The sequence below is a fragment of the Populus euphratica genome, unplaced genomic scaffold, assembly GCF_000495115.2.
Source record: "Populus euphratica unplaced genomic scaffold, PopEup_1.0 scaffold1.1, whole genome shotgun sequence".
Taxonomy (NCBI): domain Eukaryota; kingdom Viridiplantae; phylum Streptophyta; class Magnoliopsida; order Malpighiales; family Salicaceae; genus Populus; species Populus euphratica.
In genome coordinates, this window is record NW_011499845.1 from 2,105,502 (window position 1) to 2,123,661 (window position 18,160).

General features: G+C 31.5%; 1 protein-coding gene across 1 annotated transcript; it reads left to right on the top strand.

The window, feature by feature from the left end:
• The first annotated feature begins 14,675 nt into the window (after window positions 1-14,675).
• Window positions 14,676-15,580, top strand: LOC105109587 (LOB domain-containing protein 12-like). The gene is made up of 2 exons (XM_011004369.1): window positions 14,676-14,907; window positions 15,212-15,580. Exons 1-2 carry the CDS (start codon window positions 14,752-14,754, stop codon window positions 15,548-15,550), a joined length of 495 nt encoding a protein of 164 aa, XP_011002671.1. The 5' UTR covers window positions 14,676-14,751; the 3' UTR covers window positions 15,551-15,580.
• Window positions 15,581-18,160: the final 2,580 nt, after the last annotated feature.

Below are 18,160 nucleotides of genomic sequence, written 5' to 3' on the forward strand. Positions count from 1 at the left end.
GAGTGAGGAGAGGTGGGGCGCGTGTTAGGCTTGTGGTAAATCTGTAAAGTGTAAAGGAGTATGTTAGTCACGTGTGAGTTCAATTAAAAGAGGAATCTGGTATATCTCGGTCCCCAGAGGATCAGGGTTTGTTTTTGTTGGCTTTTTGGTGGTCACAGTTTTTTAATTGCCAAAAGCAGACAAGATCAGATGAGTTCAGGGAATACTGTAGTTTCCCATACGTGGGTTTTGTTAGGAGCTAAGAGAATATCTGTACTTTGCCTCGCATGGTGGTTTAATGGATGAAGACTACTTGAACTTGAAGTACTCTTTAGGATTTTAGTTTGTGACCGTTAGGCCTTTTGTTTTGCGGGAAAGAAAGAAAAAAAGGGGTATGTAGTAGAGTTTGTTTTTTAAAATTGTTTTTATTTTGTAATAGGTTTAAAAATTACTTTTAATATTAATACATGAAAAATGATTTGAAAATCTAAAAAAAAAAATTGAAATGAAAATATTCAAAAGACTGAATTTAAATAAAAAAATACTCAAAATAAATTATTTTTTCTTTTTCTTTCTTTTATCTCTTCTCTCCCTTTCTTGTAACCTATGTTGGTTTATTTTAAATTATTTTTTAAAATATCACTATTTTCAACCATTACCTTTTAAAAAACACAATTTTCACACATGACTTTTGCAAGATTATATTATTGGTAGCTTATGTTTATTACACATTTACAAATAAAAAATTATTTTGTTAGTAAAATAGTTTATGTTTTTTACGTTGTCCCCCTAATTATGCTTGAAGCATTGGTTTTATAAAAACAAATAATATGTTTTTTTATTTATAAATATATATTTTTTATTTATTTTAAATATAAAAATTCTTTTTTATAATCCCTTTCATTAAATACATAAATTTTTTTAAATTACAATTAAAAATATTTGAAAAAAACTTATTTTTTTAGATAGCAACCACAGGCACTGATGTGCTGATTTTCCAAAAAAACAAAATCTACTTAAAGCTCGCACAGGTAAGCTTTAGGCTTAGCATATAATCAAGTACCGAAGTTGGATATATCATACTGATTGAGCGCATTAAAGTAAATTTGACAAAAACTCTTAAGAAAAATCTATTCTTTGCCAAGGAAACACGCACACATTATCATGTCCTAATCTACATCACAGCAAGGGAGGTCTCACTTAACTATCATGTCCTTTTACATGTGAGTCCACTTCCAAGTACATGCCAGTATAGCTCTTTTCAATGAAAGCAGATTACTCGTCTAATCTTTGTATGAAGAAAATCGTCCGTCGTAGTACCCAATTTGACATGCAAAATAGTTTTAATTTCAAGAAAATGAGTTCTTTGAATGGGATGTTGATGCTTCCCGATGAATCATAGAGCATGTCAAGCAGAGAGGGGCATTGCTCGAAGGAAAGCTACCGTTCCTGTTTTCAAAGAGGAAATACTGTACACTGGAAGGAATTAGGAGGTATAGGAAATGAGATGGCCTTTTCGAAACGTCTGCCGACTATGATTCCATGGAAGAAAATCGTCGCGACACTTACCACGGTGAAAAGGTGGAGGGGATAAGGGAAAAACAACGTCAACGTTGGGATTGATTAAAGTATGATTGACGGGGACCACCTTGGTGGATTATTGTGCTGGTCATTTTCATTCAAGTAAGTAAGTGTTTGTGTGCGTATTATGCCCCTTTTAGTAATCTTGTACATGCTATCCAGCTATCCAACCCTTTTTTTAATATAAACAAATTGAACATGCTATATTTTTTAATATAAAAAAATCTTAAAATTAAATTGAACAGCTTATATACATGTTTAATTTTAAAAAATCCAGCAATCTTTGTATGTTATGGTATTTGTACCGATATTTAAAAATTAATTTAATATAATAATTCAAGCTATCAAATATAATTATAAAATATAATTTATGTTATTTTTTAATATATATTTTCAAGTAAAAACTATTTAAATTTGAAATTGAGACAGATTTTAATGAATTTTTATTATTAACTAATTTTAATTAGAAGATAAAATAAAATGATAAAATTCAAACATGAACTTAGATAACCATTTACCATCAATAATTTTAATTAGAAGATTAAAAAAAATGATGAAATTCATATTTTTTATTGTTTGGTCAACAAAACTCAAATTTCTTAGTATATCAATTGACTAGATAATAAATCAATATATGAGGATTAAGGTGAACTTCTTTCCGTAGCTCACGCGTAGGATAATTTTTTTTTTTTTTTAGATTAACGTGGGTGTCCGGGCCAGCTTGTGCGCACCACGATGAATCCTACGGGCCCTGAAGTTAACGACCATGTAAGCCTCCAGTGGCCATCATATGAGCAACCAAAGACTCGAACCTGAAACCACAGAGGAAGCAAACTCCTTGATCCCAAGTCCTTATTATTTGATTACCACCTTGATGGTTGCCTAGGACAATTTTAAGTAATGTGCAAGTTGAAGATGATGTTGAAGCATAACATATGTAATAAACATAAACTAACAGTAAGAAATATACGCAAATGCATAAAGATGCTCGCAAAAACTGATCACGAGAAAACAGCTTCAGGCAAGCATAAAATGGGCAAGAGATCGATAAACTTTGTGGATCCCTTTTAGCTTTGAAACCTAAAATGCATGACTGTGCATCTACCATGCCGCTAAAAAACAGATGCTTCCTAACTCGGAGGAACTAGCCAGGAACTTATAAATTGGAAGATCCCTGGTCGACAAAAAGGTCAAGCCATCTACTGTACGTCATGCAATCAATCAACTGGAAAAACAAAAATGGAACAAACTTCTAACTTTCTTCGTGTATGGCATGCAATCCCATGTCATCATCTCCTTCAAACCACGTCTCTGTGGCTGCGGGCTCTTGAGCGTTCACTACTGAATTCTATTTCCAAGCTGTCCTGCTCACATCCATTCTTGGTTAATTATCATTCACCTCGGATGGACTGTAGTAAGAAGTGCTCCCCGGAACAAAAAAATACAAATTTGTATGATTCATGTTCACTGACCAATATGCATTGTCCTGAATAGACAACGTGAAGGGAACATGAATTATAAGAGAAGTTGCAACTACCATTTCATTACCAAACCAAATCGAAAAGGCTAGCTAAGAACATTCGAAAATTAAGGTTGCGTAGATACTAACTCTGATTTTTTTTTAAAAATCTGGGTTTCTTTTTAACAAGAATTCAATTAACTGATTTTCTACTCTCCAAAACATGTTCGAGAGTCTGAAATTTACTGATTGAACAAAAATAAATCAAACTGTTTAGAGTTATTGTACCTTCAGGATTTGCTTTTGAAATTTTTAGCACCATATTTGTTAATTTTTTTTGTTAAATCAAGGAAAAAATACATATTTTAATGACTTAAAAATAACGAAACACACTATCAACAAATTTTGAAATCTCGATTCAAGAAAAAAATTAAAAAATATTTTTTTATTGTTGAGTTCCAAAATAGAAATTAATTACAACACCAAAACATGAGAGAGAATATGATAAAAAAGTGTTTAAGGAGAATTTGTGTTCGATGATGTCTAAATTAATGGATTTGTATTTGATCTTTCCTTTTAAATTCATGTTTGACATAGAAGATGACCGGAAAAACATGAAAGAAAAAAGAAGATGAGGTTCGAGAGAGACAACTAGTGGGACAATAATGGTGAGATTTTTTATTTAATATATATGAAGGTATTGTAGTTATTTCATTAAATTTTAAAATCTATTTTAATCAATGATATAAAATGTAATTTTCTAAAAACTAGTCGTGACCTGAAATAAATATCAAACTACATCATGGTCAGGTAATTTTCCCTATTAAAAAACATATATATTTAACAAAAATGACAATGTTTTGTTGAATGAGAAGCCTAGCAAATCTCTCTTGGGCCTAGCTATTGTAAGCACCTTCTTATATACACACCCCTTTTCGTCACCGGTGAATTCATGGCTAGAAATTAAAAAAACCACGAGACAGAGCAAGTAATTATAGCATTTGGAAGAGAGTCCGATAAAATCAAGGATGGCCATCGCACCATATTCACCTTTCGAAGCTCCGCACTCACAGAGTCACGGGTACGTAACAACGCAGTCCTCGGTCTTCATTTTAGCTAAAAAATCTCGCCGCCTAAGGCCTCAATAGCCAGCAGGGCCACCTCTTCCTTGCCCATGAAAAAAGATCTCCTCTCAGCATTGCGAAGCCCGTTATTCTGGGCCTTCTGTGGTGAGAATAAATGTGCTCCGTACCAGTGGTGCTAACATGCCTTAAGCCGTTATTCTGGGCCTCTTTTGGCATCATCTCGGGTTCGTTGTGTCCAGCAGCTCTTTACCATTAAATCTTAATTAACTGGATTTTTTTTATTACCATTCAATTATTTGTAATTTATTTTTAAGCATCCAACATCCTTAACTGGTAAGATCGACAAAGAACATAGGATACCAGGAAAAAAAAATGATATCAACTTTATCTGTCTATATTCAAAGAAAGCAACAGCCAAAAATACCCCGTATGAAGGGGAAGTTTAAAATTGTTCTCTTTCCTTGATAGTGGTTTTATAAGAAATCCCGAATCCAAAATGTTCAACTAAATTAAAAAAAAACTATATGAATTTTATCTTTTTTTTTTCTTTTTTTTTTAAGGTTGAGAAGAAAATCTGCATCGATTTTTCTCATTAAAAAATATAAGGAATTCACATGACTGCGACAAAATTTGAGTTTACCATGCTGCAAAATTTACATAATAGGAGAAACAGGAGAAACAACTCTTGAATCACACATCTGAAACCAACATCTACAGTCAACCACCAACCTCCACCATAGATGCCATGAAAATCAACAGTCGTACTCCACCACGGTGCCACCTCCAATTCGTGAAGACAAAACTAGATCTGTTACTCAGTTGGACAATTATTTTCTTGATATAAGAAAAGAATGTTAGAGTAAAAAAAATAAAGAGTTCGAGTTATTCCTTCTATTGATAATTTAAATAATATAAAAAAATATAAAATATAAAAAAACAAATAATAATAAAAATGAGGATAAAAATAATTAAATTTAACCTAATTAGTAAATAATTTAATATTAAATGATAAAACTATAAAATTTTATAAAAACAAAAAAATTTGTTAAGCTGTTTGAAATCACAGACATCTCTACAATAAATATAAAATTAAGATATTATAAAAAATAGAAGAAAAAAATTTTGAATGGTGAAATGAAAATGAATTAATTTAGATAAAAAGAAAAAACAAAAGTCAAACTATTTTAATTTTTGAAACCGGTAAACTTGATTATGAATTCAAAGCTAACTTCATAAAAAAAATTATAAAAAAAATAAAAAAATAAAAACTAAAATGAGAAAAAAATCAACCTAAAATAAAAGAAAAAAAAACAAAGTAAAAAAAAATCTTGGACTGGACAAACCTTCTAAATTTGATTTAAATTTCTAAAACTTTCAATCGAATAAATCTTGAACCCAAGTTTAATCAAAATGTTATCTCCCAACTAATTTAAACTAATTTAATTTAAAATGATGAAATTATAAAAAATTATTAATTAAAAAAACTTATAAAGAAAAAAAAATATGACAAAAAAAAAGAACAAAAATAGAATTTAATAGAAAAAAAACTAAAGAGGAGAGATTATATATATAAAAAATCAATTTTTAAAGTTATTACATATAAAAAAAAAAAAAAAAAGATTAAATTTAAAATATTAAAATATAATAATGGTAAAATTAAAAAAATATTTGTAATTTCATTACTTATTCAAAATAAAAATATAATAATGGCAATGAGAGAGACTAGATGTAAATGAAAAATTAATTGAAGGAATTTATTTGATTATTTTAAGGGACTACCATGAAATTCAAGGTGCAAAGAAATAAAACATGGGAAAAGAAAAAAACAATTGTTGGAGCTAAACCCGATGCCTGCTAGGGCATGCATCGCCTTATTACATTGTAGGTCTTTCAAATGTTATTCTGGAAAGGAATGCTTTGTATCTAAATAACTCTCCATGCATTGCTCAAAAAATATGGGGTTGCCATCACGTCAACGCCACATATTTTTTAATTGTATTTAATAAATAAAATTTACAACAATATTCCTCGGTACTCTTAAAATTTAAAATAAAACCGGTGCAAAATAACAAAAAGCTATGGGTGAGAGTTATATTAGTGTTATTTTTAAGGACACCAAAGTAATTACACTACTCTGTTTTTTTATTTTTAAATAGGTGTCCCTTAATAGTATGCTTTGTATTATTACATGGTTAAATTAATAACTTTATTGTATAAAATGATAAAATAATTAATCTAACCTTATTATATAATTTGTAAAAATAATTACACCAAGGTAAAACAACAACCTTACTTCGAGGGTTTACTTAAAAGGTTTAATTACTATAGGTAATTTAATCGTTATACCACTCTAATGAATAGTAATACAAGTTTTGTACGTTAACGTCACCAGGAGAATTAATTTTTTTAAACCAGGAAACACCTTTTGTCGTCGACGGACTGAATGGCAAGCAAATTTAATGGTTATTTTTTAAAATATTTTTTATTTAAAAATATATTAAAATAATATATTTTTATTTTTTAAAATTATTTTTAAATATTAAAAACATAATAATTTAAAAAAATTAAATTTTTTGAAAAATACTTTTAAAATACAAAAATATTATATCTTTCTCACCAGTTAACTTCATGAATTAACAGCACCGTCACACCATATAGCCACCGCTCTGTACCTCAGTGCCCCCACACCACATTTGAATTCCTCCACCGCACCAAATCCAACATCTAGAACCTCAGTCCAAAATGAACCGTCCATGATAGCACATGACAAAGCCCCAACAAGTCATGTTTAAGCCCATTCTTGCAATTACATCCCTATAAAAGATTAGAGGCCACGCCCTCAAATTCTGTTTTTTATTCCTTTAAAAAAGAACCGAGGTCTTCCTTAGACAAAGGGACCCCGCCAGAGTTAAAGCCTTGGGACCCAATGTCGACACGAATACGAAGGGCGTGGTTCTCTGGATTTATCTGCAAGATCGAAGTGGTTTCTCTTTTCTGTCGAGATAATCTTGTGATCTGCTAATTAATTCTAGGGTGGTACATAGGTTTTTTTTCAAAAAAATTAATACAAGTGTTCACATCAACGTCACTTTATATATTTTTTAATTAATTCTATATATTTTAAAATTAATAATTATATAAATTTCTAATAATTTTTTTAAAATCCAAATTCATAATTATTAAAAAGTAAATTTAAAATCTAATTAGTTGATGTTTTTTTTATGGAGTTAGGGTTGGAAAATGGGTTAGATTTAGGTTTTTTGTTCAAGAGTTTTTTTATTTTTATTTTTTTAATCTATGGAAAAACCCATTTTTTAAATGGAGATATTGATCGATTTTGATGACTCTGGAAGATAGATCCACATACAGAGAACGAGAGGCCTGTTGAAATAAAGGAGGAGAGAATCGGTACTGGGAGAGATGAATAGAACGAGGGCAATTTTGGTTTTTCAAATTTCAATTATTTATTATTTTTCTCATGTAAAGATAATATTGAAAAAGATTAACAACTAGGTTTCTTTAGAATAATAGGATAGAAACTAGAAAGTGTAATCGAACGTAGAATACAAGCTAGGAAGTGACTTGCTGTCCGTGTGCTCTCATGAGCCATGACAAACATTAAGAACCGGTTATCTTGTTTTCGGCCTTCATGTCACCGAATTGAAATTTCCGCTAAGGTGAATTAGTTGATTTCTTGCCTAGTTCTAGCGAGTCTTATGTAGCTTCAAAATATCACGCGCCCAATAATTATAGTAAAATAGTGGTGTGATGAAATGTAATTTTTTATTCTTAAATTTAAAATTTCAATGCCTACTGACTAAATTTCCTAGGAAAGACAGTATAATTGGATATGTTTGCCACGCAACCTGAACCTGCGGTAACACAAAAGGGTTTTCCACGTAATTAAACAAAAAAAACAAAAACTCAGTAATCCTCTAGTGACTGGGAAGACAATTCGCTGTGATCACAATAGTTTTTTTATTTTATTTTTAAATTTTATTTGAATTAATTTTTTATGTGATTATCATCAATTTTTAAAACTATGTTGACATCAAGTTGATATATAATTTCTTGATAAAGAAATCAATTTGGTTGTTTACAAGGAATTATTGGTGAGAAGACCACGATTAAAAGCAATAAAAATATCATACTTTTTTTTTAAAAAAAAGGTGGGCTCTTTATTTTGTCTCTTGTCATTCAATTTTCTTTCTTTTCAATTGGATTATTAAATATTATATTGATTGAAATTTGAAATAGATGATTTATTTTAGTTTATTTTTTATATGATAAACTTCATCTTTAAAAAAACCCCGCTGCAACTGTCTTGGTTTTAGAGTTAATGAGAAATAATTTGATTGTTGTTTATGAATAATTGGAATTGAGAGGATTAAAGTTGTTTCAAAGTACAATTAGGAGGCCCTTTTCTTTTATATAAAAAGTGTTTCGGCCCTTATCTTCTACAAATTTGGTCTTTGGGCTTTGACAATAATCATTTTTTGTCCCTCGAGTTTGGAGATTGAATGTTTAGACCCAACACTTCATTTATCTTCCATTTTAGTTCTTATATTTGAGAGAGGAAAGAGAGACTCGTGGAATTACAACGGGTATAGACAGAAAGTTGACGAACATCCATTTTTTCACGATGAAACTCTTAGTTTTAACGTTAACAAGTTACATTTAACGAGGAAAGATCAATTTAGTTTTTTCTCCTTTTATCTTGTCAGAAAAAATAAATCGAGCCTTAATTTTATTTTTTTTTGTTGCCAGTTGATATTTCTTTTTTTACCCTTCTTTAACACTATAAATGGGCTTTTTTAGATCCCTAGGATTTTTCTTAGGTTTTTCCTTTATAGAAATATAGGATTTTTAACCCTTAGAAGTTGGGTTTCCAGATTCTAGTTGTCACATGTGATGGTCAAAATACATAAACTTGCATGGTTTTTTTTTTTTTTTTTGACTTTGCATACGGGGAAGTAGATGATATATCGTAAGTTCTATACCAAAAACAATAAAATTATAAGGTATGGGTTGTCCAAACGCATGTGCTTGGATTTTTTTAAAGGCTCAGCCGTGTTAGGACTCTTTTTTCTCTTTTTTTTTTATAAAAAAAATTATATATTATTTGTTTTCATTGATTTTTTTTACTGACTTTTTTTTTATCTAATTATATATTTAAACATTTCTTTCTTTATACGGGGTTATTGCGATCATAGTCGACTAGCAATATAATATCAAGTTCGTGCTCACTATTTCTACTAGCAATTCTCTTTAAGATCTTAAAGAAAAGGTTTGTAAACTTGGTGGAGTTCGGGCTACGAGCTCGTGTTGATATTTAATTTTTAAAAAAATTATAAAACTGGGTGAAGTTCATAATCAACTTTGCAGATTTAATGATTAGAATACAAAAACTGGTAGATTCAATATTTTACCTTGTGAGTATTTTAAAATAAAATTTTTATTTAAATCCAGAATATATTTCTTTCCATCATTTTAATTGAACTTGAAGCTGTCAGGTTGTTGATTGTATCCCATCAGAATCGCTTCCAAGTAGTTTAATTTCAAACTTAGATTAAGCAAAAAGTCAGTATGGAATTGCATGATTGCTGGCCACGAATTGAACATTCGTTTTTCTATGAAAAAAAAAAATAAAACTGGTGTGGCCCGCGGTGGAGAGTGGGACACGTATACGGTACAAATCAAAGGACAAAGTGATCTTACAATGACACATCAACCGGTTAGCACTGAGATAATCGATGTTTTTTTTTTCTCCCAGAGAGATTACCAAGGTTAATTAAAAAAATAATGAACATTTAATTACAAACAATATATTTCATGATAGAAAACCATGCATCTCGAAAACGAATCTTTCATCAGCACGAAGTTAGAGCATTTAATGCTTGCATTGGAGGTCTCGTTTTTTTCCCTTACAAGATGGTGAAGATGTCTGTTTTTCCTCGTAGTTTATTTGTCTCAAACTTTTAAAAATCAGAGAATCCAAACAAGGTTCTTACGCTCATCTTTCCCCTAGCTAGTGCTTAGTGTTCATATATATATATATATAGCTCTTTATTTGGGCACTCAGTCTCACTAGCTGGTTTGGGGCAATTCCCGATTACAGGCTTGAGAATTTATGGTGGAAAATTAAGAGGATAGAGCACCGAATTAAGCTTATATATCTATAGGGATATTTATGCGGGACAAACAAAGAGTAAAATAAAAAAAATAAGAAAAGTTTAGAATCGGAAAAAAGAGAGTTGAGGAACATTCAAAGGGAGCTACACAAGATAGGAAAAACAGAGATTGAAAAATCAAAATTCTCTAGCTTCTTATAAAATCATTATAATCTGAATATAATATCAAAAAACTATGTTTAAACAATAAAATCCGAAAACAACTAGCATGAGCTTTTAGTCCACGCAATAAAATGGTTAAACTAAATAACATTAAACCTACTAATAAATTCAAATAAAGTTTCAAAAAATATTTAAATCTAATAATTAACATTAAGCTAAAACCTAATTTTCCAACCAAAGAACAATGAGTTAGACTAATCTTCATTCTAATAATTATATGCGCGCATAAACTATGTCTTGGATTTAGTTTCCCCGAATATATTAGACGATATTAAAAAATTATCAGGTTAAATAATTAGGTTACATTTTCCCTAACAAAGTGTTTCCATCTTCATCTTGTAAATTTTTTTGCAAAGCTAATTCCATTTTGCGAATTCAGTCCGAGACTCAAAGGTGAAGTTGACATTGTTTTGCCTTGTCAGTTGGGGAGAAACTCGTCTTTGCAATGACATGGGATTTTCATTTCAATTTATGCACAAGGTGTGCCCAAAGGACTAATTATAACTATATACCTCTCAATTGGAGTGAGATTTCTAGCTTATTTTAATGCAAATGCTTTTAGATACGAAGAGTACTTTATTAAATTATGTAGAAGAGACCAACATCCAATGAAAGGAGAGCTGTTTTATTTCGGAAGACAAGAAAAGAAGCCTGGAATCATGTGAGGGACAATAAATGCAAGAGTTGGGTAATCGTAGGACTTGGGTTCTACAACTCTCATACAACTTTCAATATTAATCTCCCTCGAACTGGGTTTCATTTCAATATTAAGTAAACAAGTGTGGAATCATGTCAGGTCTCATTAAATTCTTGGTGGGGTACGTTTTCTTTGATTTCAATTACCATCCTTATTAAAACATGCATGAATTCTGCCTAGATCAGTGAGTTTAATCATATTCAGCTAACCTTCGATGCTTCCTGTGTAAGCATGAGTCCAAAGCTTAATGTTTCAAAAGCTGCTAGATATATCACGATCAGCATAATAACAGACTAATTATCATCACCTGAATTCTGCGATCGTACAGCTTTTCCATGTGAGGACGACTCTTCTTGCAAGAAGACACACCATAACATGACGTAATATAACAAGATATAGCTCAATAATATGATCCAATCCAACCTGTGAATATTTTTTGGATTATATGTATAATAAGTAAAAAATAAATATTGTGAAACTTGATCCGAAATCTATGAATCTAAACTTGAAATATATATTTATATTCTATAAATATATTTATAGAATATTTATTTTTTTAATACAATATGATATATACATATCTTAATATTAACATATATAACACATACTCACATACACATATTAACTATTTTATTTTATTTTAATTAATAAATAATAGTAGATAATAGACATTTATTGAATACCCAAAGCACAATAAATAATTTATGAATATCCAAAAACTTTTGTCCAATAAATAAAAAATAATGATCTAACCCCCATAATACTCGTTTTCATCCTACTAATTGTAACCATTTTCATCCCTACTAATTGTAACCCTAGGCGGCACATGCAAAGGCAAAGTTGGCTTCACGATACCTATAGCTTTTAGGAATGCAAACGTGCCATTAATAGGCTTTACGCCAGGATTTAATTAAATTATCTTATTCGTTTTTTTCCCAGAGAAAACTTGTATACATCACTCCTGATTATATATGAACAGAGCAAGCTGAAATGAGGATAGCGTATACATTTTTTTTTTGTTTGCTGAATGCTTTAAATTTGAGAAATTACAAGTAGAGTTTCTTTTAAGTTCACGCTACCGTTTATATAGATGAAAAAAAATAAAAAATAAAATCAGATTACTAACCCCTTTAATTAATACGTATCATCATCATTCATACACTAGCTGCATTTAGTACTCTGTAATTAATTATGATATTTGTCAGAATTCTCATGAACTAGTGTATTTATACGCTAGCCTAGACGTGACAAAATGAACTCCCTACATCTACTGACTTGGCAAATTGCAATTGTTTTTTACGAACATAAGCAATTCCAAATTGACGTTTGCGGATGAATTGAATCAGTCTAGCTCACGAGACCAGTCTACCAACAATTTCGAAAAAGAAATGAACGTAGGAGAAACTAACAGCCAGGGTCAAGATCGCTTGATATATATATATATATATATATATATATATATATATAGAGAGAGAGAGAGAGAGAGAGAGAGAGGGCTTTTCGTAATTCAATTCTCAGACAGTGTAATTAACGAGGGACACAAGTTTCCCAACTCTAGCATAGCTTAGAAACTGTATAAAGTACAAAATTCCTGAAATTTATCAATAATAATGTTTATTCGATAACAAAGAAAAACAATTCTTGCAATTAAATGATAGTATATATTTTTAAAAGTTTTCCCGTGATCGAGAGAGGGGTTTGGTGTAAATTTAATGACTAGTCTGGCTATTAATTGGGTCAAACAAAGCATGTGGGCGCTTTCCCGTGAATATTTGGGTGCCTGCACAAACATTCCATAGAGCCTTCTCTGCCCTCTCGTTTTCTTGACTAGGGTTTCACAATTCACATATCAAGACAAGATATTCTTATATTAAGACAAGATATTCTTATATTAAGATTGGAAATTTACACATTACGATTCTATAATACTTATTACTTGTTAGAAAACACGATTCTCACCCTAGCATTACCTTAAGGATGGGATAAATAGAAAGGATTTGGGAATTGGGATGAGTTATGCCTCCTCCATCCCCACCCTATACTAATTTTCTTTCCCAGATCAAGGAAAATAATATAATTTTGATAGTTAATATACAATGAAAAAAAATAAATTAAGTCCATTTGAGTTTTATTACTAACTCTTATAAATGTTAGTTATAAATAATTAAAATATAAATTTAACAAAAAATATATTTTAAAGTACTATCAATTGTTTAAGTAATTTATATGATAAAAAACAAAAAATATGTAGAATTTAAAAGGCACAAAATACAATTTTTCAGTCAAATTAATTGAATAATTTGGCATGAGATGTTATGCATGATTAATTAATTTTAAAAATTAAAAAAATTAAATTAATTAATTCTGACAATAAAAATAATTTTTTTTTTTTAACATCAAGTGTCATTATATATGTATACATGGACTTTCATTTATATCTTTCTTCTAACCTTTAAATCTATTGATTTAATATTTTTTACTTTATAAAATATAATAAAATATCTTTCCTTTTCAATACATGACAGATTTCTTTTTATTTACCTATACAACATCTTCAAAATGCACAATCCTAATCAATTGCCAATATCGATCTAATTCGTGCATGGCACAATATATAATTCGTGTAGAATTAGGAGTAGTCAATTATTTTTAACAACGTCGAAATATTCTCAATCCGAGCATACCACAACTTTGGCGGCGGCGATCATCTAAAACTGTCGGTTCCATACCAGTTTCCTCGCTTAATAGCCACAGGCATACCAGTTTTGCTTATTAGGGCATTAATCATTCCCAAAATTGATATTTGTGTAGAGTTTCAGTCGGATAAAAATAGGTTTCAAGATTTTGATTTCATGCGTATACATGTCTTTTCTTGTGATATGGGTGATTTCCATTTTACACTGCGAATTCGATCACTACGGGCCGTCTTCTAATTAGAAATTCGAACGTATCTTCATTTACTTGGTCACTTTTATTTTTTTTTTATTTTTTTGCTTTCGATAAGGACTAAAAACGTGAAGGTATGGCATTATTGCAGCCGTTTTTTGACTGATGGACTAGCTAACACAAAAGCAGGATTTTTTAAAAAATAAAAATAAAAATTCAAGCTTTGAAAATAAGGTTACCTAGCTAGGTTGATTGAACGTCCATATGGCCCCAAGAATTGAATATTCAAGTTCAGATTCCTCCCCTCAAATTAAATTATCAAATGCTGGAATTGAGTCTATTTATTCAATTACGAAAATGCCCCAGGCAGTTCTTGATCACTAAAACAAAACAATATATAGTAAATGGGCATAATTTTGGTTTTGATCACATAGAGCTCAGCGAAAAAGAAAAAAAAAGGGTGGGGTGCAAGTATCCTCTAGTGTTATTTCAGAGGTCACCCTAATTATTTAGAACTAGAACCTAGCCTATTTATTTAATCATTAGCGTCCCTAAACAGTTCGTGACTTCGATCTATAGTACACGTTCTAAGCCATTATATATACGCTCCATCCGACCTCATTCTCCGTCAAGACTTCTAGTCATCCACTCCTGGGCTTGCTTCTTCTTTTCGCTCTTCACAATTCAGAACATTTCTTTTTTACAAACAAAATGGGTGGAAACTCACCATGCGCTTCCTGCAAGTTGCTTAGACGCCGATGCGCCAAGGACTGCGTCTTCGCTCCTTACTTCCCTTCTGATGACCCCCACAAGTTTGCCATTGTCCACAAAGTCTTTGGCGCTAGCAATGTTAGCAAAATGTTGCAGGTCTCTCTTTTTCTCCCTTTTTTAATTAGTTTGAACACACAGGTACATATATGTTTTTATATGTGAATGAAGACAGTACGTCTACATATCATCGTTTGTATGCTGGAACGACAGAGGTTTTCTTTTGGTAGGGTAATTGAAAGATGGTAATAACGACAACTTGGTCGTGTACCCTACCAATTGGACAGAAAGAAACTAAGCTCTGATCTCTCTTACACACACGCATACTAATTAATGGTTTTGAGATGATGCATGTATTTGATTATCTTAATTAGACATAACTTCTCTCTTTTTGGCCAAGCAGGAGCTACCAGTTCATCAGAGAGCGGATGCAGTGAGCAGTTTGGTGTATGAAGCGAATGCGAGAGTGAGAGACCCAGTTTACGGCTGTGTTGGGGCCATATCCTACCTGCAAAACCAGGTTTCTCAGCTACAAATGCAGCTTGCAGTGGCTCAAGCAGAGATATTATGCATCCAGATGCAGCATGAACCTGTGATGCCAACCCCACAGATGGACCCAGAAGACAAGTCATTTCTTCTCCAAAATAGCCTCCCTCAGTACCTGAATTTTGGGTCTTCTAGCAATGTAATCCAATATGACTCTCTCAAGAGAGAGACCATTTTTGAAGACATGATTTCTTAATTAAATAGAATTGATCATGCTAGCTTTAATCCAGCCCTTGCATCCCACTTTATGTTCACAAAGTAATATAATTTGAGAGGGGAAGGGTTGTCCTTACTTGATGTTAGTTAAAGAAAAAGCTTTATAAATAAATATTACTACTGCAACAGAGTAGCTAGTATAGTTTGTCTTGAAACAATGGTGACTCGATGCGGTCAACTCTTGCATGTGATAAGTGAAGTAAACTTAAATTTTATTTTGGGTTAAGTAACCTACTAAACAAGTTAGGCGTCGGTGGCCTCTCAAACAACCCAGACATAAATTCTTGTAACTATATAACTTACAGTTTACAGTAATTTTATGCAAGGCTTTAATAAATAAAGTATCGAAGATAATGATAAGCCAGTGAAGGAAATCTCGATGGACCTAGCTCTCTTCCATTTTTAAGATGAACACAACCAAAAGCCTGTGTATCTATAAAGGTCACCATTAATTTAGTATTTTGTGCAGCAATGTTTTGTCAAAAACAAGGACGATTGTCGACAAGTTATGACCCCCATTGAAGTGGAAACTCAGGAGAGAGTTTACAAATAGTTTTAGGCTTCTGTGTTTTTGCATGAGTTGGTTGCTGTGGTTTTGAATGGTGAAACCTATCGCAAGCCCAAGATTTTTACTACAAGTTGCATCTAGCATTGGCTGCTCTATCTATGCATAACACGAGCCATGAAGTTTTTTGTAGATAAAGTACCTGTAGAATTAAGTGGTAATCCTATAGGAGGGAAACATGGACTATGCATTGAACCCGTAATTCTCAATTTCTAATATTGTTTTCGGTTCAGAAGAAAATTAAGCTAGCACAATATGCTTCCGTTGAATTTCTCATGGTTCTAAAATATTCCTATTGTTTATTGCTTGCTGCATTCACCAAATCTAATACGATCAAGAAGTGCATAAAAGAACAAAATTGGACTATCAGCCACTCGTCTAATCGGATCACAGATTCTTCTACCAAGTTCACGTGGAGAGCAGTGCAAGGATTAGTGCTAAGTTCATGGGAAGTATACAAGAGGGAGTAGTTTTCATTTTTGTTGTTTTGGGCTTTTAATATGTCTTTGCCGGTCCATCTCTCCACACAATTACATGTCGAATCAAACTGATATTTTTAAATGCTGAACAAAAGACAAAAGGCAGCAACTGACTCGAGAAGATTCCTCGATAGCTTTGTTTAATGCAGGAGCATTTTTCAGGTCAAACTTCACACTTAGCTTCTACGCCCTATCAAATCCTCCACTCTTCGTAGCCCTTTTGAAGCAACTTCTAGTTTTAAAGGTCGTTCGTGCCAGTGGACCGGTGGCTGTAAATTAATTAAGGAGAAGTTCTATGACTTTTTTCCAAGAATTTCCACTAAGATCACAATGCGCCCACATGTTTTGGCTTATCGTGTACATAACACTGGTGTTGTTTAAAATATAAACTCGATCCTGCCATCTATCGATGTCTTTTCGAGCCATCCATTACCTGCTTTCACTAAACTTGAAAATGTGGCCATAAACAGTTTTTACTCTTGAATTGGCGACGATACGCTACGAAAGAAGCTAAAAATCGGGTAGGGTCCTTACGATAGAGGGAGGGAACATGAAATGATAGAATGGTCCCTTGAAATACTAGTGGCTGAGGGAAAGGGTACTTTTATAAGCTAAAAACATTATTTATTAAATTCAAATAATAAAACAAGAAAAAAATAAAAAACAAGTGGATTATCATGCATGTATTTCATGTAGAAAAATAAATAAATCCATGTAGTTAGATTTACATCCCTTGCAATCTATTATCTATACTCATTAAGATCATATTCAAAAAGTAGAATATATAGCATATATAAAACAAGGTAAAAGAAAAATGAAACTAAAAAGCTTCACTTTGCATTGGAAAGCTAAATCTAGTTATTTTAATTCATTGAAATTCCATCCAATAAAGCAGAAGAATTATAAGTCTCCAAAATGGTAGATAGAAATAGAAAAGAATCATATTGGTGAATCGCATGTCTCAATATTTGGGAAAAATAAACAGAAAATATTTAATGAAAGCAACAGTACTATAAGCGGAGATATGGTCAAAACACAAGGGCTTCCTAATATTTTTAATATCAAATCGCACCTAATACAATATACGATGGAAGTTCTCTGGTAGTCAGTTATGACTATAAGTTTAATTAATTTTCTTTCCCTCTTTTCCTCAAGCTCATAAGGAAGAGGACATAATTGTTAAGCAAAACAACAAGAGAATATATCGGCAATTACTTGTGCATCAAATTTCAAAGTATATTATTGAGCTTGGTCATCAGTTTGAGAGTCTCTAGAAATTTTTATCAGAGCAGGGAGAACATGGCTACAAGCCTACAACACTGTCGAACCTTTTCTTGCCCGACAAAGCCTTAGAACATATTTATTTGCCGCAGCCCTTGATTATTTGACTAGGAGTCAGTTTTTAATTTTTGAAGGGAAAGATTAATGAAAGAAAAACTTATGCGCTAAAAATCTATACGAATGAGAAATATCATTATCAGAAATGATAGCTTCATTCTGGATCATTTTATTCTGATTAGTTAGTTAGTTTACTTCAGATAATGCA